We start from the raw sequence: 15,637 nt of genomic DNA on the forward strand, positions 1-15,637 counted from the left end.
GCCAACAGGAGAGGTTTGTGTTAATCCTATTTTGTTTGGAGGAAAGCTGTTCCAGCAGTGGGCTGTTGATTTTTACCTTCAAGTTGAAGCCAGCAACGTCAATTTTAGAACAGAGCTAGTTGAGAGATTAACAATATCGCGTCTTGATGCAGCTCAAATTGGAATTGATCATGTTGATAATTGTAATGTCGTTCCATACAACAAGTTCTTGAGCTACAAATTCAACTGCCACATCAATGTTGAAGTCTGCACTTCGATCAAGTTGGTCGAATGTATCTTTAAGGATACGGCTGTGCAAACTTTGTGGGCCAGGAAAATTAGCAAACTGTCGCTCATGATGAGGTGAAAAATTACTTAGATGCCCGATATCATCCAGGTGGATGCTGCACATTGGTGGTGGTGGTGGAGGGGAGTCCCAATTACCTGTAAAGCGCTTTGAATGGAGTGTCCAGAAAAGATCTATATAAGTAATAGCAATTATTATTAATTATTATTATTATTAATATGTGTCAGCACCAGAAGCAATGTGGAGATTACTGGAAAACAAGATGCGTGATCGGTTATATACAGTATCATTATTTGCTTAGCCATCTATCTGGAACAAGAACAATTGGTGTATTTTGCTGAAGGACAAGAAAGTGAAGCCTTGCAATGAGCATTGAATAAAGATACTCTCCTGACTTCCTCATTTAAACTGAATGCCGAAAATCAGGAAGCACTACAATATCTTTACACTGAAATTCCTTACCACTTCACCTTCAAGGATAGTTTGACAAAATGGGAACACAGACAACGAGAAGCAGATAAGATCATTCCAACAATGAACTATGCAAGTCTGAAAGATGCTGAGCATTTTTACCTTCGTCCACTGCTTCTACTGTACATGTCAAAGGAGGTCAAAGTTTTGTCGGATACCATTGTAACAGATGATGAGAAAAAACTATTAAACTTCCCAACTGAGTTTTTGAATGAGCAAACACCTTCATGTATTGCTTCTCATAAACTAAACCTAAAAGTCGGAGCTATCATGATGTTAATCTGAAATTTTAATCTGAAAAAAGGACTGTTTAATGAAACAAGATTAATCGTGGAGACACTACATCTACATTTCATTGATGCTGAGATTTTAACTGAAAGCAACAAAGGATAAATAGTTTTTATCCCGAGAACTGATTTAGCTCTCAGTGAAACGAACTTGCCGTTTACTTTGAAGAGTTGACAATTTCCTATAATCTTAGTTCGTGTCATCACAATCAACAAATTTCAGGGTCAGACTTTCAGCGAAGTTGACATTTTCCTACCGGAACCACTTTTTGCTCAGACTTTCTGTTAGCAAGAAATGAGTTCATAACCCTAATATCAAATGACTTACAAGCTGTAACAGTGTTGTGGATCTCTCTGGTCAACTTCACATTTCTAGGTGTCTGAAATGTTAACCTAGCCTCTTCTTCATATGTCCTACATTATAACTTTACTGTAACAAACAGGAATTGAAACAGCAAATTGCAAGAGAACGTCACTTTTTAACACATGGGTTCTTAATATACTATATAAAATTAATTGATATAACACTTAAAGCAAGCATAACAACAACTAAAAAAATACATCAGCTGTAATATGTGTTCTGGTCTTATGGTTAGGTTTTATCAGTCTCAAAAATTACATCCCATACATCTGGGTTTCCCTGGGAAACGATCATATTCACACTAGGGCTCATGTTTTTTTCAGGGATCGCTGCTTTGACTGCATCTCCTTTTGGTGATCTATCTTAATAAGTGATGAAACTTCAGCTCAAGACTTTACTTCACTCTGCACTGCAGAGCTCTGCTCCAGTTTCCCTTTCTCCAGGACTTCACTCTGCACTGAAGCGCCTTTACCAGTCTGCACAGTGGCTCCAGGCCTCTGCCATGGATCCCGCACTCTTTTCAACTGGCCTCCCTCTTTTATACTTCATTTCCGCTTTCAGAAGGCATCTTTCATTGTCTGGGACCCTAGGGCTCTCCTTGTGCAGTCATCCTATTCTAAACCTAGCACCCTTGTTCCTGTTCTGTACATTGCTGCCCTAGCAATCTATTTATTTTCTCAGACTGCCCTCTTTTCTGCTGTTTTTCCAGCTTCACTTTTTGGCAGCTTTTTCTTCACACTCAGGACTCTTTACTTTTCCTCATCTCATGTGCAGTCTGGGTTACTTTCCTTTCTCCTTACCCAGTTTCTTCCAGTTTCCCAGCAGAGCCTTATTTTTCTCTCTAGGGAGCCAGGAATCCTGTTTTTGCTCTGATGCCTGGTGAGCATCACTCCATTAGTCTGAACTCCCTAAGGAATCCTAGTTCTCATAGTTCTCAGGTTCTAACTAGGACCACGCAGGGCTCTGAGAAGTGTGTGGGGAATGAGGTCCTTTGCCTCCTTTCCATTGCAGTTGGCGCTTGGGTGTCTGAACCCATTTCCACCCGGGCACCTCCGTCGGGCAAATTGACCCTATGACCCTACTATTTGACAGTGCACCCCGGGCCTGGTCTCAGAGGAGAACCCCCATAAAAGCAAATGCCTTGAATCACTGGGTCCTGTGCCCTCTGACAGGACCACTGTGTGACATATTCTTGCCTCGCCAATGCGCTCAGACCCCCTCCTCTTTATGAAGCCTATGGGACAAAGTATAGCTGTGCTCTGACGAGGATCCTTCTTTTTCCTGTCCAGTGCGTTGGCCCTTGATTTTCTGTTCTGCATCCTACTTCGAGGTTTGTCTCCCAGACCCATGTATCCACACTCTTTCTCTTAACCTTTGGTGATAAAGAGATCAGCCTAGCCATTGCAGAGTTGACTATGTGTCTTCATCTCTGCAAGCTTTTCTCAGCTCTTTACACTCCACTCTACATTACTTCCAAAACTATATGACCCTACAAAACTACATTACTTAACAGCTTAGTATTGTCAATCAAAACAATATTACTTCCTGAGGCACCATCACAACATGCAGGTGAGTATATTCACTGCCATATTAAGAATATACTGAGCTGCATGTTGTGATGCACTATACAAGGTGCAGAGCTGCATGAGAAATTCCTCTTCATCGTTAATAATGAAAGCATTATGTTTGTATCAAATATGTACATAGTGCATTTGACACAGTCATCTTCCTTCCTCTTGAGGGCTCTCCTACCTTTTTCATTGTGTTCCTAGTGTTATTAGTGTCGACTGTGTCCTATCCCCTTTTTATTATTATAAACCGGTGCCTCCGCAGCTCAGGGCTCAACTTTGGAAGATGGATGCCCGGAAGCCCGCCTACCACTGGGCTCAGGAGTAGCTTCATCACGGTGTCCTGACCACTGTGCCCAGGGCTCGGAGCGCTTTGCTCCATTACGGTTTTACCTTCTATGTTCCTGGATTCCTGTTTCCCCGTGTTTGTCTGGATGGATCTCCTGGTACCAGGACCCTGGACTGTGACTAATTTCCCCCTTTGGGACTTCCTCCTGCACTAGTTCACTTTTCTTTCCACCAAGCACCGGACCACTGTCTACACCATCCCCTGTCCGTCATCCTGTACATACCATGCCATGTCTTCCCTGTTGTCCTTATCCAGTCACTTCTGGATTATACCATCACACATAGGGTCTTTACTACACATTACACGGGAGTGAGGACCGGCTCCCGTGACAGCATTGTCTGTTTATGTCATGGTGGTATAACTGACTATAAACTACAAACATACACTTAATGGCCACCTTATTAGATACATCTCCCTAATAGTGATCTGGTCCCCCATTTGCACTCAGAACAGCCTGAATTCATTGGGGCATTGGCTCAATAAGTTGTAAAAAGCGTTTTACAGGGATGCTTGCCCATTAAGTAGCTTGTTCTGTCTCATCCCACAGACCCTCCCATAGACTGAATTGAGATCTGATGAATGGGGAGACCATTGCATTAAGTTGAATTCACTGTCATGTTCCTGGAACCATTCCAGGACTTTCCTAGCCTTGTTGATTGGAGCATTATTCTGCTGATGGGTACACTGCTGCCATGAAGAGGTGTACCAGATCGGCAATGATGTTCAGATATCCTGTGACATTTTACTCATATCAAGGAACCTAATGTGTTTCACATTCATGTAAACACACCCCACACCATTACAACACCTCCACCAGCAAGCAATTTTGACACTTGGCACCGTTGTACTCAGCTGTTAGTTGAATGACTGTAGCCCATCTACACAAGTTGTGACACGCTCCATTAACCTCTTTCATCAACGGTCTGTTTCCTAAGAGGAAAGATAGTAACTGTTTATTCTTCCTAATATGCTTTTTCTGCCTAGTGACAGTAAGAAAGAATAAATTGCAGAGACATCATTTGATCTTTTTGATGCTAATGCTTTAACCACAGAATGTTTAGATAGTCTTCACGCATTCTGTTTGTATACTTCTTTCAGACCAAACAAAAGGTGAAATTTCATTTCTTAACAATGTAGTGGTCATATACAAAGCAGTATTTGTAGAGAAAAACAATTCATATGGAAATTTAGAATGAGCTATGCTACCATGAACCTGCTGTATAAAACCCATTACCTTTGACACCATCAGTCAGAGTTTGCTTTCACATCTGTATGATTGTATCCTCTCCATGTGCATGAATAATGGATTCTGCTGAACCACACCTAACCTGATTGAAGAGTTTTCTTCGACACCTACAACAGGACAGTGCCATTTGGATGGTTGCCCATTCTTGATACAGAGAGTTTCTGTTCCATGCGGGTATGACCATACCGCATTCAACGTCACTTAATCTTTAATTTTGCCTATTCTCCTTTTGAATTGCACACACACAAATTATCACATCTTGTAACCTGCCTACTTACTTTAGATATCACTTCCTGTACATATAATGCTGTCACTGATTAAACAGTCAAATACAGAACATGAGAAGGGCAGGTATTAACTGGCAACTCAGTATATGATACCTAATGGTTAATAAGCCTACAGTATAGTTCATTTTTGTTTGTAGTCATAAAACATTGTCACGAGAAGAGCATATCTTCAGTTTACTTAGAGTATATATTGTGTTCGAGCACATTTCATGAAAAGTGAACAAAGAAAAGAACAATAAATACACAGACTTATCTGTATTTTTATTTCAAATTATCTTCAAAACTAGTATAATTTAATACTTGTCTACAGTTGAAGTTTCAGGCCACATCAATGGTCTGATGAAAGTTAGAGCAAGATTTGTTTTATTTCTTTTAAAAAGAGAAAGAAAATATTTTGTGACCATACATTTTTTTCCTTTAGTTATGTTAATATGTTAATACATTTCACAGTTAACTGTATACCAGTGTTGTAACAGAAATATAAGTCTCCTGAGATGAAGTTTTAACAACTGAGTTTATTGCATGCAAGGAACAATAAGACCAAAGTATTGTTTGGAATATAGGTACAAAACTTCCAGTTTATATAGCAAACGTCAGCTGTTTCTGACGCAATTTGTTACCATGGTAACGGAGGAGGTCACCTGTGTTTGGACATTCCCAAGACCTTAACTACTTTGAATGGCCGGTTTTATCTTTTCTTAGTTAGGGGGTCTCTATATCTTGCACTTGAAATCTCTTATCAGTTAACTCCCATCCCTGCCATAACTCAAATGTGCTTAAGCATGGAATGTCTTGTGTCACAAGAAGTCTTTGTGCAGAAGGAAATCAGTTAACTCCTTTTTCACATCTTATATCTTTCTTCACAGTACAGACATTTGAGTCACCAACATTATGCAACATGCAAAGATATGTATAGATAATAATATGGACATTTCTCACTTATTTAGGTTAATTTATAATATGATTATTTAATCTAGATATTTTTGAAAGGTAAAGTCCTTAAATTAGGACTTAATTTAGAATGCCCAGATATTTCCTGAAAGTGCTTCTTCTTAGAAACATTTAATCTCAGTAGTGAGGATTAGAACATAGAAGTCTTCTGTTTTCATGAATATGATTATAATCACTGCAAGATAATGATGTGTATTACAAGTGTAAGCCATAACAATATTTTAACATTTTTTATGACAAATCTTTTATTGTGTATTGCACAGAAAATGGGGTCAAACTCGCTTCCTGGAGGTCCCAGTGCAATCTGTTATTATTCCACAATTGTATCAATGTATTTTATTAATTGTATCATTCAAAATATTTCTAACCAGGTTTCAAGATAACTGTACCTATAATGAAGTGAACGATTTTGGGTAATGAACAGAGACTAATTTTAGTTCCTTTATGGATCCTTTACATGTGAAACTACAAAATAATTTAGTAATTCTTTAATTACTCAGATTGGAACAAAAACCAGACAACACTATGCCCTCAAGGATTTGCATAGAATTATCAATGCAACCCCTTAAGCAGATGGACCATTGGAATTCTTGAAAAGGAGGCTCATGTAGTGGTGATAACAGAGTTATTTGCACTGTGAGGAAAAAGAGTTTGGAGCCTAAAGTATCTGTGAGCTGCTGCCTTGATTTTTTCATTCCTTAAGCTGTAAATGATTGGGTTTACCAAAGGGGTGAGGAAATAATTCAGCCCACCAATGAAGATGCGTCCATCAGGGGGTATATTTTCCACTCTCAGTCCAATATACACCACAGCAGTGGACACATAGTACAGGAAGACAACTGTCATATGTGAAGAGCACATTGAGAAGGCTTTCTTACGGCTGTCTACAGTTTTCATTTTTATCACTGACCTCACAATTCTGAAGTAGGAAAACAGAATGAAGATTAAAGGAAAATAGACAGAAATCATGACAAGAAACAGGGAAAAATTAACTTGTCCTGCAGTCTCACCACATGCTAATGACATTATAGTGGGGTAATCACAGAAACAGTGGAGGACATAATTAGAGCCACAGAATCGCAAAGTACTTGCCAGTGATATTGACAATATAGGTAGAAGGAAGCCCAGCACCCAGACAGAGGATGACATTGTGATATAGACCTTGCTTGTCATGATGGTGTTGTAATGCAGCGGTTTCACTACAGCAACATATCTGTCATAAGCCATGACTGCAACAAGGTATGTTTCAGTAGCACCAAGTGAGATTATAAAGTACATTTGAACAAAACAGCCTGTGAAAGAGATGGTTCTGTCATGGTGTAAAAACACTGCAAGCATCTTGGGTACGATGGATGTCGACATCAGTACATCTAAAACAGCCAAGTTCCAAAGGAAGAAGTACATGGGTGTGTGGAGCCGGTGATCGAGGGCCACTAACACCAGGATGAGCAGATTACCCAGGAATGTGGCCAGGAAGAGGATGAGAAAGATGATGAAAAGGGCAGAGTAATGCTCCTGCAGTCCTGGCATTCCCACGATGATAAACTCAGAGTGCAGGGTGACATTGGAGCTGTTCATGACTCAGAAGCTCAGAGACCTTGACAGAAGAGTGAAACCTAGGAGGATAATTCAATAGTATTTTCATTTAGGGCTTTTGGTTTTTCATTTCTAATCTTGAATCAGGTGACACCCTGACACACAGTATAGGGCAATCTATATACAATGTGTTATTTTCACTTTGATGATTTCACCACCTGTTGTAGAAAAAGAAAATCTGCTTACAAATATTTCAGAGTTAAACGTCTACATACTTGTATTTTGTCTGAAACATAAAACACAGCATTTAAGATGTTCAAATTTTGTAAAAAGTATACACAGACACTATAAAAGCAATAATTAATTTTCAGGGGAGGGGGTTACATAATGTGAAAATAAATACAGAATCACTAATTAAGTATATTATTAGGTATGTATTATATTATTTTTAATCTGCTGTTCACAGTAAATGGGGGATATCTATTTAGAGAATGACACATAAGAGAAAGAGATGGAACTGACAGTTTTATTTTTTTTACTGTAAATTGATTGCTACGGATGCCATGTCATATCAGTAAGTTTTGACGGGGGTTAAGGCTCAGGTGAGCCATTGAACTGTCTGTCATGCCCTCTGCAGCCAGAGGGCGCTCCTTCTCTGTCCTGTCCCTAGTTTCCGGTCTGCTGTCCTTCCTGTCCCTCTCTTCCTTGGGCTATATATTTCCGGGTCTTGCACTCTGTCCTCGCTCAGCATTGATGTTCGGATGTCCTGAGACCTGCCTAGCACCAGGGCGCCCCACGTCCGCTCCCTGAGGGCATAGGTTTCTATACGGCATTCCTGAACTCTTTGCACAATGAGCCCGGGCCTTTTTCCCGTCTCGCCGCTACGCATATGGGTCTTTTTCTGCTCTCCTGCTCCCCACGGTTAGTCCCTTTGGACGTCTGTGACAGAATGCTGAGCCCCCTACTGACCCCGAGAGCGGCGTTTTTTTTTGTCTTGCCGCAGTTTTTTTTTTCTTGTTCTCTGGGCTGTTTTTTTTTTTCAGTTCCTCTATTCTAATCACTGGATATCACTCCGATCTTCAGTGCCTGTGAGCGGGTCCTGTACCTGGCTTTCCTCGGGTAGATCACTCCGATATCAGTGATTGAATGTTGAGCTGGCTTGCCTATTCTTATTACTGGATATCACTCCGAGCTTCTGTGTCTGGAGCGGGTTCTCGTGCCTGGCTCTTCCTGGTCTTGCTCTCTCCGATATCAGTGATAGAATGGTAAGCTTTCTGCCGTTCCTCCATTCTTTTCGCTGGATATCACTCTGGGCATCTGTGTCTGTGAGCGGACTTCGGTCTGGCTTTCCTCAGGTTGTCCACTCCGATATCAGCGTTAGAATGTGAACGTGCCATTTCCCCAGTCTGCGGTATTTTTTCCCGGGATTTTTGTGTTTTTTTTCTTGTTTTTTGCCTTTTGTTTTGATTTTTTTCTTCCTGGTTTCCCCTCCTTTTTGGTCCCCCCTGCTCTCTGTGTCTCGGAACTCTGGTTCCTACCTGTTTTTGGTTCCTATCTGTCTTGTGTGGTTTGTCTCCCTGGTCTTTCCCAGGTTTTTGTCTGTTGGGTTTGTGCTTGTGTACTTTTTTTGTTTTAAGTCTCCGGAGCTCTTCTCTACACCCCCTTCCTCCACCCAATAAAGGTTTATACCCCGGAGGAAGGGGTAGCTCTCAGCCGTGGATTCCCGGAGGTTTCCTTTCAGTTAAATGAGGTTTTTCCTCCCCCCAGTGCTGTGCAGCTTATTTATTTGTTTGGGCGTCGGAGCCGCCCATGAACGGGGGGGTACTGTCACGCCCTCTGCAGCCAGAGGGCGCTCCTTCTCTGTCCTGTCCCTAGTTTCCGGTCTGCTGTACTTCCTGTCCCTCTCTTCCTTGGGCTATATATTTCCGGTTCTTGCACTCTGTCCTCGCTCAGCATTGATGTTCGGATGTCCTGAGACCCGCCTAGCACCAGGGCGCCCCACGTCCGCTCCCTGAGGGCATAGGTTTCTATAAGGCATTCCTGAACTCTCTGCACAATGAGCCCGGGCCTTTTTCCCGTCTCGCCGCTACGCATATGGGTCTTTTTCTGCTCTCCTGCTCCCCACGGTTAGTCCCTTTGGACGTCCGTGACACTGTCCCCTGGACACATCCCTGCAGAGCAATGAATCACTAAAGTCATGTCATTTACCAAACCACTTTATAACATATGGTGTCGAGGGAAGCCGGAGCCTACCCGGCAAGCAATGAGCCCAATGCAGGGTACACCCTGGACGGGTCACCAGCCCATCACAGGGCACGTGCAAGCCAATCATACATGGGGACAATTCGGAGGGAGAAATTTGGCCTGGACACTGGGAAACTCCCTACACTTCTCAAGAAATGCCCGGGGATCTTTAATGACCCCTGAGAGTCAGGACCTCAATTTAATGTCTCATTCCAAAGACGGCACTCACTACACTATAGTGTCCCCTCCACTATACCAGGGCTTTAGGACCCACACAGACCGTAAGGTGGGCACCCTCTACTGGTCCCACTAACACCACTTCCAGCAGCAACCATAGCTTCCCAGGAGGTCTCTCATCCAGGTACCGACCAGGCTCAACCTTGCTTAGCTTCACTGGGTAGCCAGTTGTGGCTTGGCTCTTGGCTCACTTAAGTTTATATAGAATATATTTAAGTACTTCTACAACTGATTTTTAAGTACTGTATGTATTTTGTATTTTATTTTGTATATCAGTGAACAAATGTTGTTCTGAAAAACATTATAAACCAATTTTCAATTTTTATACTTAAAAATGAATGCCCATGTATATTTTTGGTAACGCATTTACTGTATAGGTGTTAAAAATGAATGTTGCTTATAACTGTTCACTGAGAAAAATTAATGCACTAATATACAACTTAAAGATCAATTTTAGAACATCTTAAATATATTCTATATAACCTTCATAAAAATAGTAGCAAAGCATAAGTCCATATAGAAGTCTAAATCTAAAATCTTTAAAAAGTCAGTATTCTCTCTACTGAGGAAACAAGGCAGACCAACAGTAGAAAAGAATCATAGACAGTAAGTATAAAGTCACATACCTGGAGCCTGAATCTTTTCACTGTGCTCTTCCAGCACAGCACACACCTCCTGGACAAAAAACTCATCCTAGAATCTCAGCTGCGTTTAATAGCAGCTCTTCACAGTGACCTCAGAGGCCACTGAGTGCAGAACTGTAGCTGTGGCTCTGATAAACCTGGAGAGACAAAATGCTAGAGGGAACAGGCCCAAGGGATACAGCACAAAACTTTTGTTGCATGTATTATTTCTAATGGCATCATAATAGGACACTGAAAGTTTAATACTTAAAGTTAGTTATTTTTTAAACTTAAAACTATTAATATTATTTAATATTTACATTATATATTTAATGGATTCACTTAGAATAATTATTGTACTTAATGCTTTTTTTTGAACAGACACTTTTGTAGGGGTGAGCTGGTTCATTTGTTACTCCAGAGGAGTCACAGGCACTGATCGCGTCTGCATTTATAACTTAGTTTTTAAAATTAATCAAGCAATATGAAGGATCTCTTTTAAGTCCTTTACTTATCATTAAACAAACAGCTTTTTCAACAAATTAGATGTATCATTTTATAACAGTTAAAACAACATCTTATTGTACTTCCTAATTATATTACATGTTGAAAATAATACGTTTTTAATAATCTTTAATGATTTATACATTTTGGAAAGGTTTCATCTATACAAAACAGTTGTAGCGGCAATGCTTGTTAATAAGACAGAATTAAGTGTTGCTGTGCTTTCCCAAATGAGGCCCCATCTCTCTCTTCATCTCTGTGGTGCAGCCACAGAGAAGCTACTCATGCAGGCTGATTTAAAGATGTTTTCCTTTGATAAGGGACAGCTCCCAAAGGGGATGCACTTAGCTAAGCCTGGCTATCATGATCAATGGTCATCCATTGGCACCTATCTGTCTAGGGAGTGCCAGATGGACATCTGGACTGCATTCCTAAGTGTCAGGAGTAAGTGACTCATATCTCACCTTGATCAACCAATCAGGGACTGGTAGGGCCGAGTAACCCACGTGGCACTCTGATGCCCATGAAACTTTCAGCCAATGAACGAGCTGAAGTTCCTCCAGGTAAAAACAGGCAACACAGGAGAACTATTCAGAGACTTTTCCAGTAGGAGAATTCTAAGGAGAATTCCAGGGGTGCGGGACAATTCCAGGGCAAGATGGCCCAGGAGCAGAAGGCTCCCAAGGGCAGGACATTCTCGCAGCGCGCCTCCTGACCATCCTGAGACTCAGCCCGGACCACCACGGAACGGCCATTGTGTCCGAGTGCCAGAACTTTGCTTTGTTCTAAGAGTCGAGAGCAGAGGTTGCCAGAGAGTAACCAGAGATACACCCGAGGTTAGCATCAGCAGCAAGCCTCATGAACAGGTCGGAACTGTAGGCAGCTGAATCACTATTCAGAACTAGCGCTTCATCAGGAACGAACCAGTCCTCTTCCTGACTTGCTGGGACCCACAGTCATCTTTTCTCCTGAGCACAACTTTGCTAGTTAAAGCCAACACTAACTAGCCGGTCAGTGAGCATCAGCAGCGCACCATCACAGCACAGCCTGGCACGGAGCCAGAGAGCCCGCAGGAGATCTGAATCCCCAGAGATTGGATGAGTATTCGACTTCAATGCATTACAGCTCGAGAATTCAATTGTTATCCCAACCAGTTGATAACAATTTAATTCCTAAGAGTTATGTACTTGTTTTGAGTATCTAATGTAGAGGTTATAACCAAGTTCATTTACGAAACGGTCTAAATGAATGATATACTGAACGTATGTCCTCTTGATATGTGTAACACTTCGTAACAGACTGAATATATACCTTTTGTATTCTGATAACCCTCTCGATAAGATCTGTTAGGTTTATATGCATATTTTATGTATTAATAAATGTATCCTCGTGTATTAGTACCCGTGTGTGTGTGCGTTGTTTGAGTTATATCGCATGGTTGGATTCTAAGGCCATCAAAAGAATCATTTTGTGATTTACGGCTACAATTAATAATTGTCCCCGTAAATGCCCAAACCCTACAGAACTGGTGCCTCGTGAGAGCACACTACACAGTGTAAGTATAAATTATAAATATAATAATTGTCATACATAATATAAGGTATGAATGACAAATATAGTAATATTAAAATTGCATTGGAATACTGTTACACTTTTTTCCATGTCTTGTAAAACAAAATCATTTACAAGACTTTGGTCAAATGTGCATTTGATCTGACAAAATAAAAATATAAAAAAAAATATGAAATAAAATGTGGCACTAGCAAAATAAATCAAGTTCTAAAATAATCAGAAATACAATTTAAAATATACTGAAAAATGCTCCTTTTCCCATCGGCACTGAGATGAAGCCCATCAGCAGCAGAGGACTGAGCAATCGGCTGCTTATTCTTTAGAAGCACTCTGTTGCTCCTGAGGAACTGCACATGGTCCATCTGAGAAGGGAGATGTGAAAGAACTAGAGGGACATGATCAGATTTCCCCTGACTCAACAAAAAATATATATTTTTTGTATATCTAAGCTTTTCCAACTGTTCTTGCAATTCATCAATACTCTTCTCTAGCTGTGCCTTTTCCTTATCTGACTCACTTTTCTCCTGTTCATTCAAAATGACTGCCTGCTCACACTCCACAACTTTTTGCTCAAGTGTCAGAATTTTACTATCCCTGCGTCTAAGCCTTTTATTCACATTCCTAACACTTCCATGTCCTAACTTTTCATTTGCCTTGCTTAATTTATTTGAGAGCTTGAATTTCAGTTTCAGCCATATAAAGCATAAGTCCTCTCTCTTTTTTTCTTGTCTAACCTAGCTCTTTCATCATCTAGTTTCCTGCATTCTTCCATTAATCTATGCACATGTTTGAACTGTGCTCCTAATTTGCTAACTACCTCATTAGTGTACTTTACATCACTTAATTCACTCGTTCCTGATCTTACATCACAAGCAGAGCTAGTGCTAGCTGTTTGCTGTGCATCTTCTGCAGCTGAAATTTCACTGCTCTCCTTTCTTACTGGGGGCAGAGCAAAGTTCTGGTGGTCAAAATCTTCCCTTTCACTTTTTCTTAAGCAGGATTTCTTCTTAATGATCCTCTGTACATACAAACAAATCACTCGCTGAAAATATTCTTTTTCCTGTTCATTTCTTAGACCTAGGTTGAAATTATGATTTAAGATATCAAAGATATCAGCATTGTTTCCTATTTGATTTTTTGGCTTCGGAAAATTTGTAGATCTCCATCATCGCTCTGTTCGTCAAGATTTTAACATCTAGTTTTAACTCTACATCTATCCCTAATTCCTCGAAGTAGCTACTGATGTATTGCTTCCCCTTACCACCAAGGCACACAAGCATTTTCTCTGGATTCATTTTTTTTTCTTTCTCAGGGTCTCTCTCATTCGCTGCGGCTTGGCACCAGAGCGGTTAACGATGGCGACAAGTCAGGCACCCAGAGGGAGGGGGAGGAGGGGCGTCTTCCTGCCTCCGTTACTAAAATGCCAAATAGGAGTGGCTTAAGCGACATGCACAGTCGTGTAAGTGACAGTTTGAGGTAGCCTGTCGTGTAGATTTCACTTTGTTGCTGATAGGTTAAGCTTTCGAAACTCAGCCCCAAAGTCATGTGACTGATTTTTCACCGTTTCATTGGTAATTGGGATGTGTAGCTTTTAATTCAGTTTGAATTACACTGTACGTACTGTCTTCGTATTTAGCCAGGGCTTTAAAGAGAGGGCGCGCCAAAAATTTTCGGTTCCGTCGTCTCCGCTTTAAAGGTACCCATGTCCTGGAACGTTTGCCCAGCGTACGGTAGTAAGCCCTGACATTCCATCTAAAAGATGGAGATCGAGGAGACTTACTTAGGGGGAAACACAGTGACAGACAAGATTTGAACTGGGAACTTTCTGACTAGTCTTTCTCCTTGATCACATAGCCCTTTTGATAGGAGCTTATCCCCAGTGATATTGGGGTGCCATTCTGTCTAGTGTGGACAAGAGGAACGGGTAAGTGTATGAGTCAGGACTGCATCTCCTATTGGTCCTGTGATGTCAGTCTTTCTTACAATTACTCTGACCTTTGATCTGTTATTATTGATTCATTCAGTTTCTCTTCAGGTGAGTTGAATTCATTCTTATTAAACACGGGAGACAAGCTCAACAGTTCCAACCGTAGTTCACTCGTTGATCAGGTGAGCATTCCCGGCGGGGTACCGGCGGTTCACAAGGCTTGCTGCTAGGCTAAGTCCTGGCACTCGGATACACTTGGCGTCATGTGATTGTCTGAGCCAAGTCTGTGAATGTCCTGGAAGGAAATCTTCTGGGCCCTGTGCTACCTCTTTTATCTGGAGAAACTACGGTCGTTCATTGGTTGAAAGTTCCGCAGGTGTTCGAGGCCACATGGGGTTACCCTGCCCTACCAGTTCCTGATTGGCTGATCGAGGTGGAGGATGAGTAACAATGCTCTCTGACATTAGGGTTGTAAACAACCTGGGATGAGACTCTCCCTTGGAATCTCCCAGACAGTAAGGCGCCAGAGATGACCATTTATTAGGGTGGCCAGAGAATCTCAGCCTTGGGAGTTGTTCCTTATCAGGAAACTCTATCACATAGAAAAACACCTTAAATCTGAACCAAATGAAATGGCCTCTCTGTGTCCAGAACCACTAAGATGAGGGACAGAGAAACTGGCAAGGGAGCAGCAAACGTAATTCTTGCATTACTAATAAGCCTTGCTGCTACATACTGTAAATGTAGTAACTTGTGTGTTGTATGTTTTGTTGTGTGTAGTGTGGTTTGTGTCTTCTCATTGTTAATAAACATTTGTTTAACGAAGTGTGCCTGGATTATTACTCCTTCCTCCAAAGCTGTGCCAGAGAACAAAGAATTCACATGCCTCTAATTATACTTACTGCTCAGGTACAATATATTCTGGAGAAATCACTTACAAGCTGGAGGATATGAATAACTATTTTACTTATTTACTAAACCGCTCAGTCATTTCCTGATTTCCACCAGTAACTCTCCATTTTTAACAATATGACAAAGTGTTACATAAAAAATCTCCTTTTTGTAGTTTAGTTTATTATCTAAGACACGTGTAAGAACTGTCATTTCATTTTGACTGAGCATTTTTATATTTATCATTAGGTCTGTTTAGTTGCTTTTTTGCAAATGCAAAATTAAGATATTTTGGTT

The 15,637-nt window shown here is 41.0% G+C and overlaps 1 protein-coding gene across 1 annotated transcript; it reads right to left on the reverse strand.

Annotated features, from left to right (window-relative positions):
* Positions 1–5,289: 5,289 nt before the first annotated feature.
* LOC138242254 (olfactory receptor 6F1-like) lies at positions 5,290–10,496 on the reverse strand. Its single transcript, XM_069197743.1, has 3 exons — positions 10,450–10,496; positions 6,482–7,422; positions 5,290–5,364 (listed from the first exon to the last, which is right to left on the reverse strand). Exons 2-3 carry the CDS (start codon positions 7,382–7,384, stop codon positions 5,290–5,292), a joined length of 978 nt encoding a protein of 325 aa, XP_069053844.1. The 5' UTR covers positions 7,385–7,422; positions 10,450–10,496.
* Between the last annotated feature and the right edge of the window lie 5,141 nt (positions 10,497–15,637).

The sequence above is a fragment of the Lepisosteus oculatus genome, chromosome 13 (assembly GCF_040954835.1).
Source record: "Lepisosteus oculatus isolate fLepOcu1 chromosome 13, fLepOcu1.hap2, whole genome shotgun sequence".
Classification (NCBI taxonomy): Eukaryota; Metazoa; Chordata; class Actinopteri; order Semionotiformes; family Lepisosteidae; genus Lepisosteus; species Lepisosteus oculatus.